The sequence below is a fragment of the Vulpes lagopus genome, chromosome 14 (genome assembly GCF_018345385.1).
Source record: "Vulpes lagopus strain Blue_001 chromosome 14, ASM1834538v1, whole genome shotgun sequence".
NCBI lineage: Eukaryota > Metazoa > Chordata > Mammalia > Carnivora > Canidae > Vulpes > Vulpes lagopus.
Window position 1 is genome coordinate 22,123,663 of NC_054837.1, and position 21,775 is coordinate 22,145,437.

At 37.2% G+C, this 21,775-nt stretch overlaps 1 protein-coding gene across 2 annotated transcripts in view; it reads left to right on the top strand.

Moving 5' to 3' along the window:
• Positions 1-21,775, top strand: part of TAOK3 (TAO kinase 3) — a 181,592-nt gene that overhangs the window by 143,880 nt on the left and 15,937 nt on the right. The window contains exons 1-5 of one of the 2 annotated variants that reach the window (XM_041728804.1): positions 4,030-4,353; positions 4,595-4,729; positions 12,853-13,089; positions 14,745-14,873; positions 19,165-19,368. In XM_041728804.1, the coding sequence (XP_041584738.1) occupies positions 12,904-13,089; positions 14,745-14,873; positions 19,165-19,368 (519 nt within the window). In that variant the 5' untranslated portion in view covers positions 4,030-4,353; positions 4,595-4,729; positions 12,853-12,903. Of the gene's footprint in view, positions 1-4,029; positions 4,354-4,594; positions 4,730-12,852; positions 13,090-14,744; positions 14,874-19,164; positions 19,369-21,775 lie in introns of those variants that run through there. The other variant, XM_041728803.1, reaches the window with a different exon arrangement.

Sequence of the window (21,775 nt, forward strand, 5' to 3'; positions counted from 1 at the left end):
TGTCCATCTTCTTCCCTTCCTCTAGCCCTAGCTTTTGATAGCTATAATAGCTTATGCAATAATTTAATACTTCTAAAATGAGGAAAAACAAAGGAGAGATGGTGGGTTTGTTGATCCTTTCTCCACACCATAAAAAGTGTAGGAGTAATAAAAAGACTTCTCATCATCCAATAAAAGCCATTTTAGATCCTCTTCCTGCCCCCAAGTAAAAGTGTGCTTGTCACTATTTTACAACTTTCTTAGAGTACAGATTGGCAGGTTTTTTATGAAATACAAATTTGAATTCTGTTAAATAATATAGGAGAAAATGTCATTGTCTCAGAATCTTCTCACACCTATATTCTTTTTTTTTAAGATTTATTTATTTATTTATTTATTTATTTATTTATTAATGATAGACACAGAGAGAGAGAGAGAGGCAGAGACACAGGAGGAGGAAGAAGCAGGCTCCATGCCGGGAGCCGGAGCGGGACTCGATCCCAGGACCCCAGGATCGCCCCTGGGCCAAAGGCAGGTGCCAAACTGCCGAGCCACCCAGGGATCCCCCTCAGACCTATATTCTTGAACTTATTTATTCAGCAAACATTTACTGAATGCCTACTAAGTATCAAGCACTAGATGGGGGTCCTAGGAAGACAGAATTTTCAAGCCACATTTACTCTATTTTCGGAAAGCTCACAGTCTCATGGACAGACACATAAGGAAATATGTGATAGTATGGTAAAGGTAAACCCAAAGTATAACAGAGTCCAGAGAAGTAGTTTCTAGGGTTAATTTCAAGTTAATCTGGAAACTAAACAAGCAGCTATACCATGAATCTTAATTTGAGAATCTTAATAGATACTTAGAGAAAAACTTTTTAATAAAAGTAAAGCTCCCTGTTCAGGGTATAAATAGTAAAGTTGTTGCTTCATGTTTCATGTACTTCAGTATATTATATAAAAGTTCAATTATTTTTGCTAAAATCTGAACAAAATTACAACAGCTTTTTTTAATCTGAAGAAGTTTTATTTTTTTACAATGAAAGAACATTATAAATTTACCTGCTTAACATAAAATTGCTTAAAACTGGTCCTCAACCATATTGTTGTTTCAAAGAGCTATTTTGTTTATTCCCAGATGATAATGTTTTAAAGATAAATTAAAACAAGACCTATATTTTGTCTTGGTAAAGTAGAACATGATATTTGTTCTTTAAAAAAAAAAAATTGTTTTTGTAGGTATTCTCTACCTTCAACATAGGTTCAAACTTAGAACCCCAAGATCAAGAATCACATGCTCTACCAACTAAGTCAGCCAGGCACCCCAATACCCAATATTCTTCATCTTCTAAAATCATTCTTTAACATCAAAGATGCTGACCCTCACATCATTTGTAAATAATCTGCATCAATGCCTAACTGCATAAAATAGCAAATTGACTCTTTCCACTATTAGTCTTAAAATGTGTTCAGTTCAGAAAGTCTTGGAGCCCGATATGGTGGTCATTTTCAAAAGGACTGCTATTTTGTAGGGGCAGTATAATCAACAGACAATATACCCAGTAAAGTCAATAGTTTCATTTGTTTGTACTTCTCAAGTCAACTTTTCCTCATTTTAAAATTGCTTCATTGTTTAAGTTGTCTTCAGAGTTTTAAACTTGCTTTATGCAATGGCATTGAATATTTTAAAATTCATTTTCCTATGCATTTGAAATGGATATTCACTGTTAGACCAGAATTTTACCTCATTTTGTGATCTCTTGCATAATGTTTGAAGACTTTTAGTGTAGGGATAGGTTATGAAGCTGTTGTGGAAAACTAAGAATTCTTTTGTAAAATAAAAAAAAATTTAAGCTGAAATAAAGAATTATACTGTTAGGGATCCCTGGGTGGCGCAGTGGTTTAGTGCCTGCCTTTGGCCCAGGGCACGATCCTGGAGACCCGGGATCGAATCCCACGTCGGGCTCCCGGTGCATGGAGCCTGCTTCTCCCTCTGCCTATGTCTCTGCCTCTCTCTCTCTCTCTCTGTGTGACTATCATAAATAAATAAAAATTAAAAAAAAAAAACCCAAAAAAAAAAAAAAAAGAATTATACTGTTAACATTATTTACTGTATTTGAAGTAGATTAAAATCTTGGGCCTATTCTTCAGATTAACTTTTAAAAAATAGCATTATTTTAGGGGGATGTCAAAAAATAATAAAATAGCATTATTTTAAAAATATACCTTAGTGGATTATTGAATTAGCTATGTGTTAACTAAAATCACTGTGATTTCGAATTTTAACTTTCCCAGTGTATTCCAATATCCTTGGTTTAAAAACTTAGCAAATATAATGTGACTTTTAATTTGCTAAGCAAGGTCCTAGCCCATAAGTGTTAATTTTTATCTGAGAGAGAACACACTAATAATATTAAATTATACATATTTGTACATGAATATGTTTCACTTTATTCTGTTAAGTGTAGATTCTAGTGTCACTAGTTATCTTTGTAAATCAAGTTATTACAATTTAAAACTGAGCTGCTACCTCTCAGTGTCAATGTACTTAATGTTAGCTAATTAATAATCACCAAACTGACTTCTTAAGGCCTCCGATGAAACCACAGGGCTCTACTTAGTCTGTCTCATCTGATTGTTGGCATTTAGAAGCTTCTTCTTTTTCTGGAACTGTAATATTAGGTAAGATAAATTTTTTAGGTAAGGTCAATAAATGTGACTTATTAATAAATACTCAGCAATGTGAATGGCAGTAGATCCCAGTGCCTTACTCTCAGAACCTTAAACCTAGTGCATAAATTCTAGTCCCATACCGATCTCTCTGCCCTAAAAAATAAAAGGTTAGATTTCCTGGGAAATAGTATAGAAGTTTTAATTGGCCTATCAAGGTTTTTTTAAAATAAATCTCAAAAATATGGGTTGAGGCACATTTTTAACCTGTAGTACTGTCTAATGGAACTGCTTGCAGTGATGGAAAGGATCTTATCTGCAGTGTTCGGTATGGTAGCCATAGTTAGTGGCTACCTTAAACATAGCTGGTGTGACTTAGGAACTGAATTTTATATTGCATTTAATTTAAATATCCATGTGGCTATGGTTGTCATATAGGACAGCAGTAATAGAACATCCTTGAATTTGATGTATATGTCCTCAGTGGCATTAAAGGTCCCTTCATTATTTAAAAACAAAATAGACCTCAATACAGTATATTGAAAAAAATCTCTAAATATAGATGTAATGGTAGATACCTTCCCAACATTCTGGAGCATTCTAAATTTATAAATGGAAAAAGAAAATCAGCCCAATGGTAAATTTAATCTTGCCTCTTGGCTTTTACCTAAAAACCTGGATATAAAATTTAATTTCCCTCAAGAATATATGTGTCTTGAGTTTTCAAAATTTTAGACTATGTAATAAAATTTTGTGTTTTCTGAACCTCTACAATTTTTGTTTTCTGCTGAAAGAGCAATTTTTAAAAATTTTTTCAAATAGTCATAGACAAAATGCAAAACTGACTTCTCACAAATGGTTTCTCCTAAAACCCAAGAGCAATTAGGAAATTAATTCCTTCTTCCCCATCCTGAACATGTACTGTTTAAAAATCCCCCATGGTTGTACATGTTTTTGAGCTATTATTATAGTGTCTTTTTTTCCTGAAGGGTTAGAGCTACTTACTGACTGACCACTCCATCTTTTATAGAGAAAAGCATCACCCTTTGAAAGCATTTTCCCCTTTAAAACTCATTTAAATTGCATTTAAGAAACATCCATTATTACCCTTCCAGGGAGTGTTATTTTTCACTGGGCATTACAACAAGATTAATCATCTCTGCCTATCAAGAAGCACAGATTTGATTAAATCAGCCAAAGACATTAAATCCCAGCCTTACTCACTCTAGTGACCATATCGAGACTGAGTTGAGGGAGAATTTGTGAAAGTATCATTTGGTTAAAAATTGTATGCCTGTCTCTTTAAATCTAAAAAAAAATCCTTTCAGAAGCTGTAGAGAGAAGGTGCTAGAACTGTGTACGATCATGACTGGAAAGCAGGATCCCTCAGTGACTGCCGAATCTTCCCAGCACAAGACAGAGAGGCAGCTCAGCACAAGCCTACACTGGTTCTAGGCAGAACGATGATCCTACCGAACAGATCTCAAATAAAATTAAATTGAGAAAGCAGATCTTTCAAGGGAATGAGGCGGAGGCTCGCTTTTATGTTAAAAGCAACCAGCATCCTCCTTGCTAGACATGGACATGACATTTTTAAAGGAATTATTTGGTTACAGCGTTTTAAGCAAACTGTTCTAAGGAGTCTGTACATTGCATTGTTTTTTCTATTCTTTTTTTCTTTTGCATATATGTAATTCTGGAGGTAAAGAAAAAGCCTGCCAGGGATTCAGAAGGCATCCCACTAGCGATCAGCTGACATTCCTAACTGAAGGCTGCAATGTGTTGCTTATTCATTTTGTACCGTGGGAGCTGCGGGGACTAGCAGAGAGCTAAACTATGCATTTCAAACAGCAGTGCTTGTGCAGAAAGAGGGGTGAGAGAGAGGCAGCCGGCGAGGAAAGAGCACAGCTGGACTTTCTCCTTGTTTTTATCCATTTCTGCAGGATCATGTATTCATAAGGGATGAGGCGGGCCACGGCGATCCCAGGCCTGAGCCGCGGCCTACCCAGTCAGTTCAGAGCCAGGCCCTCCACTACCGGAACAGAGAGCGCTTTGCCACGATCAAATCAGCATCTTTGGTAAGCAAACACCCCTCTACCCACCTTCCCTTCCTTCCCCTCCTCCCCATCTGGCAGCCTCTCGCCCTCCCTGAGCCTCTCTCGGCTTCATGGATGGGAGGAAAGGAGTCAAGAATGTTTTCTCCCTCCTAATAATTTTATTCATTTTAGAAAAAAATCTGTTGGCATGGCAACCTGATTCTCAGATATTTTAGCATTGTCTACGGCATGGAAAAAAACCTTTGTGTGTGTGTGTGTGTGTGTGTGTGTGTGTGTGTGTGTTTATATATGCTATATGTGCAAAATAAAAGGCCTTTAAGATGAAGTTGCTAACCTATCCAATATTTTAAAAGCTATTTGTCTTTTCATTGAAATAATAATGCTAAAAAAATTTTAAAGGTATTTGATGTATGTATATGCAGAGCACTAGGCTTCTTTTTGTATAGATGCATGTGTATTTGTAATGTATACACACATATCAAAAGATAAAAGAATTTTTTAAAATGTATCACGGCTGGCTAATGTATATAATTGTAGAAAATAAGATACTAGCTTCCTAGGGATGAATTGCTGGTTCGTTCTGGTTCATTCATTTATTTATTGCAACAATGGTAGTGGCTGCACTTCCCCATTTAACCCCTGAAGAATTTCCTGGCACCAATAAAGCAAGAAGAAGGGCTTTGTAGGAGAGGATAGGGATGGTTGTGGAAGAAAAGATACTGTAGGATCCTTCAGCATTTTTACTATTGCAAATGTGATTGCTGGATGCCCTTGTAGTAGCAAAAGGGGTGTGTGCTGGAAGAGTTAGTTTTCATGCCTCCTCCCCTTGGCCCCCCACGCGTGCGCGTGCGCGCTCACATACTCACACACACACACACACTCACATCGTTTCATCCTTGGCACTCTAAACTCTCTTTAATCTTTTGCTTCTGAATCTCACTTCTCAGCCAAAAAATTATTGAAATATTCATTGTTTTGCCCAGATTGATGTTAGAGGTCACATGGGCAGGAAGAGTTAGTGTACACTGCCTGGCTATTACATTTAGATCCTATGATGACATCATCCAAGGCCGACCCAGAAATTATTTTTCTTGTCCTATTTTTTAAACCTGATTTCCACTTTTATCTCTCAAGTCTTTGAAAGGCTTCAATTATCTTTGGAATCAATAATGGATTATGATCCTTAAAAACCCAAATATAAGGAAAATGGAAGTTAAAGCACCTACATATATTGCTATACCTGCTGCTATCTAAAAGCAAGCAATTTAATTGAAACTGCTTATCAGTAAGCCTACCTTTAAGTTCCTTTGTATAGAAGTTTCTTGTTATGTCTTTAATGGACAATTTTTCACTTTACATGAATGTTATACTGTGTAATTGAGATATAAAAATGCCCACTATGTATTTGCTAATGATTGCTAAGCAAGTAAAAAAAAAATGCTTTGAGTCTAAATAAAGCATCATGAAATTATTAATAGATATTTTCATGTCATGATACCTGACCAAAAAAATATGGTATTTATGTAATATCATTACTTACCACCGACTCTTGTGAGACTTGTATCTTTATCCAGACATGTTCATGTTGAAATGAGAGGAAAAATAGTGAGCAGCCACTGAGACTCAGAGCACCAGAAGCAGGTTTTGAATGTGAAACAAACATTATACCCAAGTGGATTTTCCCCATCTGGAACAGGTTCCCTTCTTTTGTCACTTGCCACACCCTCATTCCCACATCATATATTCATGACCTCTCCTACCTCCTAGTAAGATGTTACTACTGCTATACCACAATGATCTCATGCTCATGTTTATATACTCACCTAGGGCTACTCTGTGTGCCTATCAGCCATCACAATCTTCTCTGTGGTTGATGAAAGCTGATTCCCTACTAGGCCACCTCAGGACTATAGGCAAAGTCCTTAGGAGCCCCTCTGAATCATATAGGCTTTCTAGTGCCCAGCCAGAGAATAGCTGAGATCAGTCTCTGATGGACGGTTGATTTGCTAAAAAGGCTCCCTGTCCCTATACTAAGTTAAAAACTGAGTAGCTAATAGGCTGTTGCAGTAGCCACTATAAAATAAGTTGTTTAATGTGGATAACCTTCTCTCCAAATGTAATGCTTTGGGAGTCATGGTGGGATTGATGGAAGTTTCTCAAAGGTTAGTGGTTTTTAAAGAAGAAAAAAGAATTAATAGGAGGGAAAAGTGATATGATTCTATATGGTCTCATTTTGGACAATCTAATTATTAGTGTGAATATTTTAAAGTACTAAAGTTCTACTGCCTATGCTGTTTTAAAGGCTAACTCCAATTTATAAATCAGGACACTGGAATATCAAAAAGAAGTATCTAAATTTTAAAAGTATATCATGAATCTTATTGCTTTTCATGGATCTCTGCTCAAAGGAAAAGGACTAAGTTACTTAAATGACATAAAAGTAGGAACAGGATCATGGGAAAATGAAAGTCTAGTATAAAGAAAAATCATCATTGTTGAAACCTCTCTTCACTTCCTATAGGTGGTAATTATACTGTATTGATTTCTTTAGTTTAGTTTTAGTCTTTACAATCCTCAAATAGAAATGCTAATAAGCCACAGAGTGATTCAAAGTGAACAGTGAAAAGAAAAAAGAATGTAGAAATTATTTTTTAATTATTAGATAAATAAGTAATGAGTGTATATTTTTTAAATGAGTATACATTTTAAATAGACTTGCAAACTGACAAAAAAAAAGTTATAGTTTCTTAAATTTGTTTTATCAGCCTACCTCTTCTACATAAACCTAAAAGAGGCCTAAATCTGTGGGATTTGCCCTTGGCATTTTTTCTACATTGTGCTTTTGAATGGGGTCATTGACCAGTGTATGTATGTAGCCCATGGGATACAGGCTTTTACTGCTCGATGTTTTTACCATTTTAACACCTTAAAACTGAGATTTTTATGTTATTATGGACTGCTGCACAATTACATTTGTAACAAAGGAAAAGCAAGGACTGTGAACCTTGATATCAGAGTTAACTCCGAGGAAACTTTAGAATTATGTATTTTTTTATTATAATTATTGAAGGCAGCAATTATTGACCATATTTTGAAAAACTAGGAAAAGGAAGGGCATTTTATAGAACTTTCTTTGTTTTATCCTTTCTTTTTCTTCTTCTGTAAGAAAATTCATAATGGACTGATTCATGATCTGGAGAAAGGAGTTGTTTATATAATTCTTCAGAATTACTCATCTGCCTTATTGGGCCTTTGAGATGTCCTGCCTTAAGTTTTTATTGTTGGTAAATGGAAATCCTAATATTTTAATTGGATTAGTGACCCATGAGAGTGTTTTCAGCTGTTGTTACATCTGATATCATTTCTTAAAATTTCATAATGTTCTGGATCATATGGTAGTTCTCATAGTAGATGTTAATATAAAGAGCACAAGTCCATATCTGTCAGAAAATTCAGCTTTTGGTCTTATGAAGGAATTCTCACTGGAATGAGTGGTCTTACTATAACAAGTGAATTTATGTTAAAATACATATTGGTCCAGGGAGCAGGAAGCACGTGGATGGCTGAGTTGGTAGAGCATGCAACTCTTGATCTTAGGGTTGTGAATTCAGGAGCCATGTTGAGTATAGGGCCTACTTAAAAAAAAAAAAAAAAACACTTTAGGAACAGGGGCATAAAACTCTTAGTTTCTAATCTCTAGTAAAGCATGTAGACAAAAATGATGTTCTTTCCATACAAATACGGATTTTTTTTTATTTTGCTTTTACATTCAGTAGGAAATGTAAAGACTCCATATAAAAATGGAGTCTTCATTTCAGTTTTAAAAATGCAACCTAATTTTCAGCTAATCGTGAAATTGGATACCTGAAGAGTTTGGTAGACAAGCATAAAAATATTAGAGCCTCTGCAGTAAATGCTGTTTCACTCCTCATGAGCCCCTCTGTTCTATTTCTAAAGGCTTGAATATGTGTTCTCTTCCTGGATAGTGTACCAAAGGATGCTTGTCAGAATATTTTATAGCTCTTCTTTCCTTTTCCTTGGCTTCTTAATCTCACTAAGATCATTACTGAGAGCATTTTTCATTTATGCTGCCCAGTCTATCTGCCCCAACCCGCATGACTGAACTCTCTCCATAAACATGTTGAATCAGTGAATGAACAAATGAATGAGTGAAGTCTCTTCTAGCCCTGCTAGCACATGAGAATTTGGATTTGCAAGTATACATTTCTAAGTGCTTTGTTCAGTGTTTCTGTATGAGACAGAATTGCCTGTTATCCATCATTACTTTTGCTATGAACTTAAAACATTTTTCCCTAGGTGTTCTAAAGAGTGGAATATGAAATTTCTAATGTCAAAATGTGACCCAGTGTATTCTTTTTAAGAACTTGCTATAAATTTCATTTATTCTAAGAGCCGAGGTAGGCAGTTTTATCATACGCATTATTTTGATTCTTACTCATAATTAATCTTGTAAGTTGGCTTTGATCTCTTAAGAGGGTAACATTATCAGCTGCTATGCTCCTCTTTTATGTTCAGTAAGTTGCTTATTAGCCCTCTAGTGCAGTGTTCTTCAGTTGGTAGGCAGATAGTACACTTTGGATGTAGTAGTGTTTTAGGTCCAAATTTTTGCCAAAATTAAATAAGATGAGATGAAATAGCTATAGAAACTTTTTGGGAAAAGTTCAGTCTTTTATGACTCTTAACTTTTATATATTACTCCAGGTATGTTAAATGGTTAATAATTCAGAGTCAGAGATTATGCATACTTATTTTATAAGCCATGACCTGGATACAATTAAGTTTTATTTTTAAACTTGCCCTTTTTCTTGGATCCACTCCTTCTGATCTATGTCCGTATCACTAGAAATGCTTGGTGGAGGGAAAAAGAGACATACTACTCAGACCCTGGCAGGACAAGGAAGGAAATCAACATATATCAAACATCTCTTATATGTCAGACATCTTGCTGGACATAAGTGTTATCCATCAGTGATCTCATTGTAGCAGTGGCTCCTCTTTGAGAACCTTCAAGAAGTTGAGTAATTTGCCCAAGGTCAGTAATACAGTAAGGGACAGAATGGTATTGTGTTCAAGCAACCTACTAGGTGTGGCAAGATGCTACTGCCCACTTTCAACTAATCACATTTTTGAGACTACCATTGTGAATATTACAGTCACTACATTTCTGTAACTTCCTTTCATTTTTAGACTTACTCGGTTTGTAGTTTAGACTTGCCATTCTGTCCAGCTTTGACTTTTTGGAGTGTTGATTCCTTCCATTACTTAATAATAGAAAGTTTCACTCTGCCTTAATGGGGTAAATTTCCTCAGGCAATTCAAGAACCATAGGACCTCAGTTCAAATCCCAGGGTTTATAAAAATTAGAGGTAAATTGCATGTGAAAGTACATTGTAAACCATAAAGCATGGTAAAATTTAAAATTATGAGCTATTTTTTAATTCTGTTGACCAAATAGTGTATTTGCAAGACATGCAGTATAAACTTAAAACCTGCACGTGTACATAACTGTAGATAATAATTTTATATGTTTCTAGTTAGACTTCATACATGAAGCATCTGGCCAGACTTGTATTTAAATTTGTCTACTTTGCTTGAGTATCGGATTGTAAAACTCAGTATCTCCATTTGTGTCCAACAAGGTAATTAACGTTGAAACATAGAAAGTTTCATTGCAACATATTGAAGGTGATATTAGTTTAAGAAGGTGATTATCCAAATTATGGGAAGCATTAGAAGCAAAGTGTTTCTCCTAGAATTCAGTGATAAACAATGATAGCACATTGAGCTTTGTAAATTTGTCTTAGCCACACAGTTGTGTGATCTGGTATGCAGTAGGACCACCCTTTTCACAGGGACTCACCCACCAGTTAGGATAGAAAATGTTCTTGAGGGACGCCTGGGTGGCTCAATGGTTGCGCATCTGTCTTTGGCTCAAGGCATGATCCTGGAGTCCCAGGATCAAGTCCCACATCGGGCTCCCTGCATGGAGCCTGTTTCTCCCTCTGTCTATGTCTCTGCCCTCTGCCTCTCTCTCTCTCTCTCTCTCTCTCTCTCATAAATAAGTAAATAAAATATTTTTAAAAAATGTTCTTGACACAATTCATTTCCACTTTAGATTTAGGTACCTGGTTTAGGGAAATGGCCATCCTGAGAATACTTGACCACAAGCTAGTCAGACCTTCTGTTGTCACATTTTAAATGTGCCATGATAGCTTTAAGGTGTACCATATCTCAGTTTGGGGAATTTGATTAAAGAAGGAATACTAACATAAGAAAAAATAAGTTTAGAGATAAAACATATCTCAAATGCATTACCCTAGAATGGACACTTTACTGACATATTTGTATGAAAAACAAGTGAATTTAGTAAGGACTAAATGGTAGTCCCCTATAGTTGAACTTTAGAAAGGTGTAAGCATGAGGAAGGTGTAAGCATGAGGAAGTAAAATATACAAATGTATTTCAAATGATTTCTTTCTTTCCTTTTGTCATGAAGTAAGTCCATTAAAAAGAAACATGATATTGTGATGACAAAATAGATTTCCTTTAGAGTGTTAGGTGCCCCTTTGGTGATGCTGTCCTTTTGGTCTTGAAATATCTTCTGCTCTTATTCTTCACACTTTAAAGAGGATTGTCCTTTAGAAAAGAGAAATGAATATGAAACCTAGTGTTAGTTTCAGTTGGAAAGGTTTCAAAGTTCGGCTAATGTTTAATGGTATACTTTGATAATACTATCCAGTTACAGAACAGCACTCTCTTGATAGTAAGGACTCAGTCTGGTATGCAGGGACACCTTCTAAAAGGAGCAAAGAAACAAATTGTTCTTTGTACAAAATGCACTTTGACCCATAAACTGAAAATAGTAAAGAGAATTAATAGCAGGATGGAAATTTCTAGTAAAACTTGTTTGAGGGTGAGGTTGGGGAGAATTGGCTTATGGTAGATAGGAATGACTAAATTGCTTAGCGATAAACAAAGCTGAAGTTATAATTTTGTAATTTTTTTTTTCTAAAAAAGGAAAGATGAAAATGAAGTGAGCAGAGAAAATAAAGGGAAAATAAAAAGAGGGGTGATAAACTGAAGGAAGGAGTAGAAAATCAGAAAAGGCTTAATAGAAAGAAACAAGAGATGCCAAAATTCATATTTGCAATCTTGAATTTGTTGGATATTCACCTGAGAATGGGTTAAGGAAAAATTACTAAGAAAAGCCATCTAAAAATCATAGAAATGCTTTCTCTTTAGGAGAGCGAGTAAATGTATTATAATTTGTTGACATCTCTTCTGTGGGGAAGGGGAGGTGGGAGAGGGAGATTTTAAAGAAGAGAATGCTGTCTGTTTCTCCTCTCTCCCTCTTCCTCCTTTCACCCCCACAGCCCCACCTTTCATATTAAGAATCAGAAATAAATCTTGTTCAAACAACTTTAGGAATATAATCAAAATTCCTGTGACTGTTAGAAATATGTTTAAAAACAAGCGGTGTAATATAATGCAGTGGTTCTCAACCAGAGGGATTTTGCCCCCCAAGGGACATTTGCCAATATCTAAAGACATTTTTGATTGCCTTGACTTGAGAGGTATACTGGCATCTAGTGGGTAGGCCAGGGATGCTGCTAAATATCCTGCAATGCAAGGACAGCCCTTCAAAACAAAGAATTACCTGGTTCATTGTCAATAGTGTTGACATTGAGAAATCCTGGTGTAAGGGAAATAGCATGGCTCTGGAACCAGACAGAAATGGGTCTGAATCTCAGCTCTACCCTTTATTAGCTATATGACCTTGAAGAGAGATGCAATAATATGTCAAAAATATGTAAATTCAATTTGGCTGAATGAATAAGTTAATTGCCTCAAGTCTCAGTTTCTTCATCTATAAAATGGAGGTGGTAACAACTAACCTCATTAATGACTAAAATGAATGAGTGAATGAGTTGGTTTTTAGGATTAGAGATAAAGAATATAAAGAGGACAAAGCATAGTGCCTGGTACAGGTGAGCATTCAACAAATAGGTAAATTGATGGTGGCAGTGATAGATAGAATTCTGCCAGAGGGCTCCTCTACTTTCCTTGAAAGTTTGTCTTCCATGAATCTGGTTACCTGAGTTCTGTTCACCACCCCAAATCAGGTTACACGACAGATCCATGAGCATGAGCAGGAGAACGAGTTGCGGGAACAGATGTCAGGTTATAAGCGGATGCGGCGCCAGCACCAGAAGCAGCTGATCGCCCTGGAGAACAAGCTGAAGGCTGAGATGGACGAGCACCGCCTCAAGCTACAGAAGGAGGTGGAGACGCATGCCAACAACTCGTCCATAGAGCTGGAGAAGCTGGCCAAGAAGCAAGTGGCTATCATAGAGAAGGAGGTCAGTGTGCACACACATGCCTTTGTGTTGTAACCAAGCCAGGACTATTTCAGTCAGTGGCATCACATGAGCAAAAGGCAGGAGGGGTGTGCCTTTTGGTGATAGAGGAACAATGTTGCCTTGGTGGTGGTAGTTGAGAGGGGTTAGGTTTTGTGGGGCTACTTAAAATTGCCATTAAAAGTTAAAATAGTTACTGCAGGTGTATATTTCATTCTTGTCTATTCAAATATATTCTGAGAGTCAGTTCCTTGAGGGGGTCTGGTGCATATAAAAAGAAACAAGACGCTTCTATCCTGTGGAAACTTGCACAGTTCAGACCTGTTATCATGCCTGCCACACCCACAGTCCTCTTCAAAAGAATACTGCTCTACAGATTGTCCCTTTCAGTGGTGATAATCCCTGCCTACACTGATTGGACTAGGAATGGGCACCTGACCAGTGGCCACAAGTAATTAATCCTCTATTGCTTGGGTCTTCTAGAAGACATCTCTCTTCCCTATCTATGTTCTAAACAAAGAAGAGGCTAAGGCAGACAGTCAAAATATTACCTTTATTACTGATAAGTATTAGATGGGAGAAGTGATTTATGTCTGAAGGGAAATGCACTAATAATACCGTACAAAACTGAACAGACTTGCCTATCTAGGCACCGGCCCCGTGCTAAACCAGTCACCTTCCCTGCTGCCCTGCCTCACCCCCATAAGACTTACATAGCGTGGGAAAGCAGGGGTGAACATATGCTCTTTGGGGATGAAGTGACTGGAGACAGAGTGCCAGGGGTGTTTTGGTAATTAAGCTCTCTCTCCACGTGGAAGGGAACATCAGAACTGCAGATGAAGCATTCCCCCAACAGCCATCAAGCTGTAAAGCAGCCTGCCATGAAAACCTCTGCCCAAACAGGGATGATATTGATTAAATAAGCCAATCAGATTCTTTCTTGGGGATTTTATTTGGTAAATATGTAGAGAAAATTGTTCATGATGGAAAAATTATTGATAATAGAAGTTAAAGGTGAAAAGATAACATAAAGAGAACCATGAAGCATAATTCCCTCCCTGTCTCCGAAGCATCTCATCTTACATATGTGCTGCATCTAATGGTCCCCAGAAACTTAGATTGGTCACTTTCAGGAGCCAGTGTTTATTGGGTCATCTTTTATTTGGTCTGTGTTCTATCCATTTGGGATCCCTCGATATGTCCCAGTGTCTGACTATTGTGGATTGTAGCAGGTGCCTAAGAAAACAAAATGTTATTCATCAATTAGAGTGAGTTTCTTGAAATAAAACTGGCCTGTCATGGTTATTTAACCATTTTTATAATTTAATCTGTGGGCTACCGACATTATGAAAAAAAATATTTTATTAGAATCCTTAGTTCACTTTTCATCCCTTGTATATTTTGTATGTTCAGTAAAACATGTTTATGGCTTGCTTTCATATTTTTCCCATAATTGGGAATGTATTTTTCAATGGTAAAAATTCCACATTATTTAAGATACAAGAGAATCAGAGCAAGTATTTATTTTGTTTTTTATTAAGTGTTCAAAAAACACCACATTATTCAGCACTTATGGACTCTTTCATGCATTGGAAGATATAGACAGCTGAATTCTGTGTGAAAAACAAATTATCCTAGATTGTATGTCATTTTATCAGGCAAAGGTAGCTGCAGCAGATGAGAAGAAGTTCCAGCAACAGATCTTGGCCCAGCAGAAGAAAGACTTGACAACTTTCTTGGAAAGTCAGAAGAAGCAGTATAAGATTTGTAAGGAAAAAATAAAAGAGGTAAGAGTACCAATATTTGTTGTCATCAAGTTGCCATTAGAATGGTTAGAGCTTGGGATCCCTGGGTGGTGCAGTGGTTGGGCGCCTGCCTTTGGCCCAGAGCCTAATCCTGGAGACCCGGGATCGAGTCCCACGTCGGGCTCCCGGTGCATGGAGCCTGCTTCTCCCTCTGCCCGTGTCTCTGTCTCTCTCTGTCTCTCTCTCTCTCTGTATGACTATCTCATAAATAAATTTTAAAAATTAAAAAAAAAAAAAAAGAATGGTTAGAGCTTAAGGGGAACCTGGCTGGCTTAGTTGGTGGAGCATGTAATTTTTGATATTGGGTTATAAGTTTGAGCCCCATGTTGGGTGTAGAGATTACTTAAAAATAAAATCTTAAAAAAAGAAGAATGGTTGAAACTTAAAATTGATTAATCTTATGTTGTCATCAATAGTCTAAACCATTTATTCTCAAACTTTATATCACCTGAAGCACTTATTAAAATGGATTGCCAACTCACTAGAGTTAGTTTTCTGATTTTCTGATTCAGTGGGTCTGGGTGGAATTTGAAATGTGCATTTCTAACAAGTTCCCAAGTGATGTCAATGCTGCTGATCCAGGCATCAGATTTGAAGAACCATTGATTTAACTCTAAACCATTCTTGCCTACTTCCAGTTTATTCTTCAGCGACTTTAGCCAGAGTGATCTTTTCAAACCATAAGTCTTGGGGCATCTGGGTGGCTCAATCAGTTGGGCATCCATCTCTTGTTTTGGCTCTGGTCATGATCTCAGGGTCCTGGGATTGAGCCCCCTGTCAGGCTCTGTGCTAGAGAGGGAGTCTGCTTGAGGATTCTCTCCATCTTCCTCTGCCCCTCCCCCTGCTTTCTCTCTCTCTCTCTCTCTGTCTCTCTGTCTCTGTCTCTCTCTCACACACACACACACACACACACACACACACACACACAAAATAAAGCTTAAAAAAAAAAAAAACCTAAGTCTTATCATATCTCCTCATGATTTTCACATTTGTTGGCTTCCCATTGCTCTTAGAATAGATCAAAATACTAGAAGTCCCTAAGTAATCTACTATCAGCCTCCCCTCTAGTCTCACCTCACACCACTGTACCCCCACCTGCTTACCCCACACCTGACGCTTTGCTGCTCTTGCCACAGTGGTAACCTTTTGGTTCTTCAAATGCATCAAGTTTCACTTTTCTCCAAGGCCTTTGGAGAAGACTGTTTCTTTATACTGTTTCTTCCACCAGGATGCTCTCCCAGCCCCCACCTCTCCCTCTGCTGTTAATTCTTACTCCTTCCTCTTGTAAGATTTAGGATTATTTATTAATACCTTACCTTGGACCACCTGGCTGGCTCAATCTGTAGAACATGTGATTCTTGATCTCAGGGTCATGAGTTCAAGCCCCACATTGAGCATGGAGCCTACTTAAAAAAAATAAAAATAAAAATCATTTCCTAAGGGAAGCCTTTCCTGCTTCCTCAACCAAGTCAGGTGCCTCTGGTTTCATAACACTAGTTTTCAAGTATCTCCCCCCCCCATTTTTTTTTAGTTTACAGGTGTTTGTTTTGTTTTGTTTTGTTTTGTTTTAGTTACTTACCCTACTAACCAGTAAGTGATAAGAGCAGAGACCATTTCTCTCTCTCTTCCCCCTCCCCCTGCCCCCGTGACTGTATCCCTGCCTGGTACATGTCTTTATCAGAGGATAAATTATTGAACGGTTCTTAAAACTTGGATTGAAGTCAATAGAAATGAAGAGCCCTCTGATGAACTGCAGTTTGATCTGAAAGCTCAGGTTTCTAAAGTTCTCCCACCACTGCTTATAGTGAATGGCCTGCATGCAGTTCCCTAAGCTTTGCTCCTCGTAAGACTTAGCATTTCTTATTTGTAGATTACTGGTGTATTAAGATTTAAAAAAAATTCAATATGGGGCATGGTTTCAGTATGTGAAATCATTTATTTGAGCTCTTATTCTAGGTTAACAAATGGAACTTATCAAGGTTCCTCTCCAATTCTGTTTTACTTAGGAAGTGAAAGCAAGTGGGTTGGGGTGAGCCTCAGGACTAAAGTCCTGCCCAGATGAGCCATGGTGATTGTTGAGACTGACAGAAATTTGTATTTAACCCACACTGCCTAAATGGGAAAATCTCTGATGCTATAAAGGTCTAGAAAACCAGGCTGTAGGGAGAAATAGCCCAACTAAGAAAGTTCATGTTCTATCCATTTTCTCTGAGTTATTGCTTGAGCCTAATTATTATATCATAATAGAAAGATATTGCTGGATCACAGAGATAACATTGATTTTTCTATAAGAAATTTTGAAAAAAAAAAAAAAGAAATTTTGAAATATTCTCAATTACACTTACATTCTTATTTCTAACTCCATGTGTTTACTCATGCTCTGTAGGCCACACTTTGTGACTGCAGCCACCATTTTGAAATTTTCTAGCACTGAGGTATTTGGAGATTGTATGAACTCAACCTGTAGAAGATTCTCCCACAGAATAGCATTTGAGAATCCCCACTTAATCCTCAGACATCTTTGTTACTCAGATTTATGAGTGCAGGAAACCACAGGCCTAAACTTACAAGTCTTTCAACACTCTCATGAGGAAAAACAAGCCTAAACTCAGTTTGAGATAGCCCCTGTAAGCCTTTCTATGCAAAGCTAATAGTACTGCTTATGAAGTAAAGTTCAGTTATGATTATTTAAGGTGCCATGTATATTTAGACATTGATATATTTAAAGGTATTGCCCTGGGGGTAGCAAAACAAACTCCATTATTTCCACTGTTTGATAGACAATGGGGATGTGAGCAATATGGATGATGGGTGGTCTAGAAATAATTTATTCTTGATTTTGGAGTGACTTTACATGGTCACATTTGAACTTGGGTGTGCAATGTAGTGGTTAATGCCAAACATAGTAGTGAAGTCATAGCATCAAGAGATGAATCACCGAGCCTTCCTGTTGTGATTCCAGCTTACTCCATACTCAAAACAGCTTTCTCTCTTGTTGATTCTGATATTTCACTTAAGACTTCACTGGAATAGGAAAGTTGAAAGTTGATTTACCAGGGCTTCTTGACTAAGTGCAAAAATAATCTAAATAGTATGTAATATCTGCATCACAAAACATTAAGTAAAATAAGTATTAACAAGATTAGTATTAATTAGTATTAATAAGATTTTCACTGAGTAGTTAACCAAATATTATACGTCAAGCTTGTCAGTATGAACAAAAAAGAGTGCACTGTGCTTTCTCTAAAAATGGTCTTCTTTCTCCGTAAAGTTAACATCATCTTAAGTGTTCTGATTCTCTGCTTTCTTTTCTTTATCCATATAGTCTGGAAAAATTGTGAATTTTGTCTTTTTGGAAATATAGGTAGTTCATTTACTCTCTAATAGCAAATAAAGAATGTTTTTTCCTGAAATTAAAACTAACGACATTTACTGAGTTACCTCTTATTTGTGAAATCTGTCCACTTTTCCTGGTCTTGTCTCCTCCACTCTGTTCTCCACAAGGCAGCAAGAGTCCTCTTTTTGAGATGCATCTCATTCTGTCATTCCAACATGTATAAAATCCTTGTCTCCTATGCTACAGATCAGTGTCTTTAATTTGGCCAGTAAGACTTCTGATGGTCCTACTTCATTTCATGTCACACTGCACCCACCACCCTGGCCTGCTCTCTGTTTCTTGATTGTACCATGTTTCAGTTAATATACCTTCTACCCAGAGTATTCTCCCCTCCTCCTTTTCAGTGGTTAGCTCCTACAGGTTTTTCAAATTTCAGCTTAGTTGTTACCAAAACCAAGTATGTTCTTTTAAGCATCCTTGTAAAATGAAGTACTTCACCTTCACAGCAGCTATCACAGTCATTTTCAGTTCATTTCCACTGTTCTTTAATATTTGCTTCTAGACTATGAAGCCCCATGATAGTGGTAATCATGTTCTTTTGCTCATCATTGTATCCTTGTGCCTTGCACAGTGCCTGTCACATGATAAGAACTCAGTAAGTGTATATTGATTGAATGAGTGAACCAATTATTTCAGAGAGGAAGAAGCCAGAGACATGGGAACTAATAAGCCTCCCTCTCACTTAATACTCAGTTAATCAATAAACAAAAGTTGGGGCGGGGGGTGGATATGCAGTGCCAAGTCTTTCTGTCTTTACATTCTCAGTTGCTCTCCAAATAATTTAATCTGCCATTGCAATGAACTATTAGTTCCTTTTACTTGATGAGACCAGCATGCTGATTTTGTTTGTTTGTGTTTTTGTTTTGTTTTGTGAAGGAGATGAATGAAGACCATAGCACACCCAAGAAAGAAAAGCAAGAGCGGATATCCAAGCATAAAGAGAACTTGCAGCACACACAGGCTGAAGAGGAAGCCCACCTTCTCACCCAGCAGAGACTGTACTACGACAAAAACTGTCGTTTCTTTAAGCGGAAAATAATGATCAAGCGGCATGAGGTGGAGCAGCAGAACATTCGGGAGGTATTTATTATATTCATTACTATCATCACTGACTTATGAGACAAGAAGTTTTGTGAAGATCATGACTGTTGTGTCCATTCTTACATCCTGAACCTTTATAGTCTTTAGTGTAGCGCCTGACACAAAGTAGGTGTACAAAAGTAGTCAGGGAACAAATTCACTACTGTGATGAAAGAGAAAGCCCATTTACAGAGTAAGGAATCAACATTTTCCAAATAAATGTAATAGGGTTTTATTGAGCACCCATTATAAGCCATATTATGCGGTGGAGAATCAAAAGGTATAAAGAATTTCTGCTTTCAGCCTGCTTGTCAAACACTGGGGTTTTGCTCCACATGAAATACTAAGTAATAGAATGATGCTCCACAATTAAGCCATCTAGTCATCCAGTGCCCCTTAGTGCTAGGCACTGTGCTGGAGATGCCAGGGCTCAGGAGGAGCTATACTTCTTGCCTTCAAGTAACCCTAAATCTAAAAGGAGAAACAGACATGTAACAGACTAGTTACAATGTAACACATCAGATACAATAGACATATAAATAAAATGTCCTGGGCATGCAGTCGTGAAAAAATTTGGAGGACTCAGGGACTGATGAGAAATTGAGTTTTCCACAAAGTGTAATGTCAGAACAAGGGTAATTAGAAGCAGAAGGCAGAGAACCTTTTTTGTTAAGACACGTTATTTCAATTTTAGCCTGAAGGCAGTTGCATGGCCATTCGAGACTTTTAAGCAGGAGGTCAAAGAGAGTTTTCTTTGAAAGAAGTAGTGAATCAGTGTGAGAGTAGGCTACAGCAGCAAGAAGCAAAGTACAATGAGATCAGCTAGGACATTCTTTCTCTAGCTTGACCTGGAAGAGACAATGGGGAGAGATTAGATCTGAAGCAGAACTGACAGTAATTCCAACCAAATGGCATCAGAATTTCAGAAGAGAGAGGAGTCAAAAATGACTTCAAAGTTTCTAATTTGGGAAACTGGATGAATAAGACATTATTCACTGAGATGAGGAGCACAGAATGTGATTCAGTTGTAGATACAAAGTTCCATAGGAAAACATCTTGACCTGGAGTAATCAGAGAAACCCTCATAAATGAACTAAGACATTGGTAAAAATATGAAAGTTTGCAAAAAAAAAAAAAAAAAGTGTTAGTCCACACAAGAGAAACAAGCACTGAAGACATATATAATGGGAATGTGCATTGGTACAGTGTAAGCTCTTTGGAGAGCAGTATTCAACTGGGAAGGAGAAGGAATGGAATAAACTAAAATTTGTCAAACATGTATGATGAGTCAGGCTCAGGTCCTTTATCTGTATTGTCTCATCTCACTGGAAGAGGGAGAAACTGCTGACCATTTATTTTTGAGCCAGGCAATGAGTGATATGGCTAAAATTTTACTTCTTCTTTTTTTTTTTTTTTTTTAAGATTTCATTCATTTATTTGACAGAGCACAAGTAGGCAGAGTGGCAGGTAGCAGGAGAGGGAGGAGCAGTCTCCTCACTGAGCAGAGAGCCCAATGCAGAGCTCAATCCCAGGACCCTGGGATCATGACCCAAGCTGAAGGCAGACACTTAACTTACTGAGCCACCAAGACACCCTTAAAATCTTACTTTAAAGAGAACAGCCCGGTTTGGGTGGGTGATGCACAGATTGATTCAAGCCTACATTCTCAGTGGAGGTGATACTGTCCCTAGGGGAGTGAAAATGGGTTCTTGCAGGGGAAGGGTCGTAGATACTACAAGAGTCAGGCCCTCTCAAGTGACACAGTACATAAACAGATAATACAGTGTATCGGTGGTATTCACATTTCATGGATGGAATTGATCAGGGGAGGGGAAAGTCTAGAAAGGCTCTTTATGATTAAAAAAAGAAAAAGAATGATAATGGGGGGGAAGGTTGAGAAACATTGAGTTAGGGGTTAAAAAATAAGAAGCAGAGTACTCAGGTGGTAAGAAATAGGGTATAGACAAAGATGGTCATGGCAGCTATAAAAAGAGAGGCAAATTGGAAGCATATCTTGAATATAAAACAAACAGGACTTGGTATACCATAGAATATGAAAGAAAAGACAAAGGTAGAATCAAAGTTATTTCTGGTGTTCAGGACTTGGTTACATGTAAATTTGGGCAGAAACCAAGAAGCTTAGAGAGAGGTGTTGATAAGAAACTGATTAATTCTGTATTAGACATGCTGTCATTTGTTAGAAGGCAAAAAAATCCTAATGAAAAAAGTCCAAAAGCCATTTGAAAATAAGATATTTGGGATTCTTTTCATCTGGCGATTATTATTGTTGTTCTGATAGCACATATATGGAAGAAGTCTAAGGCCAAAGAAACAATTAGTGCCAATAAAAACTGCAGAAGACAGTTATTCCCCAAAAGTGATAGAAACTATATTTGTGACTTCATTA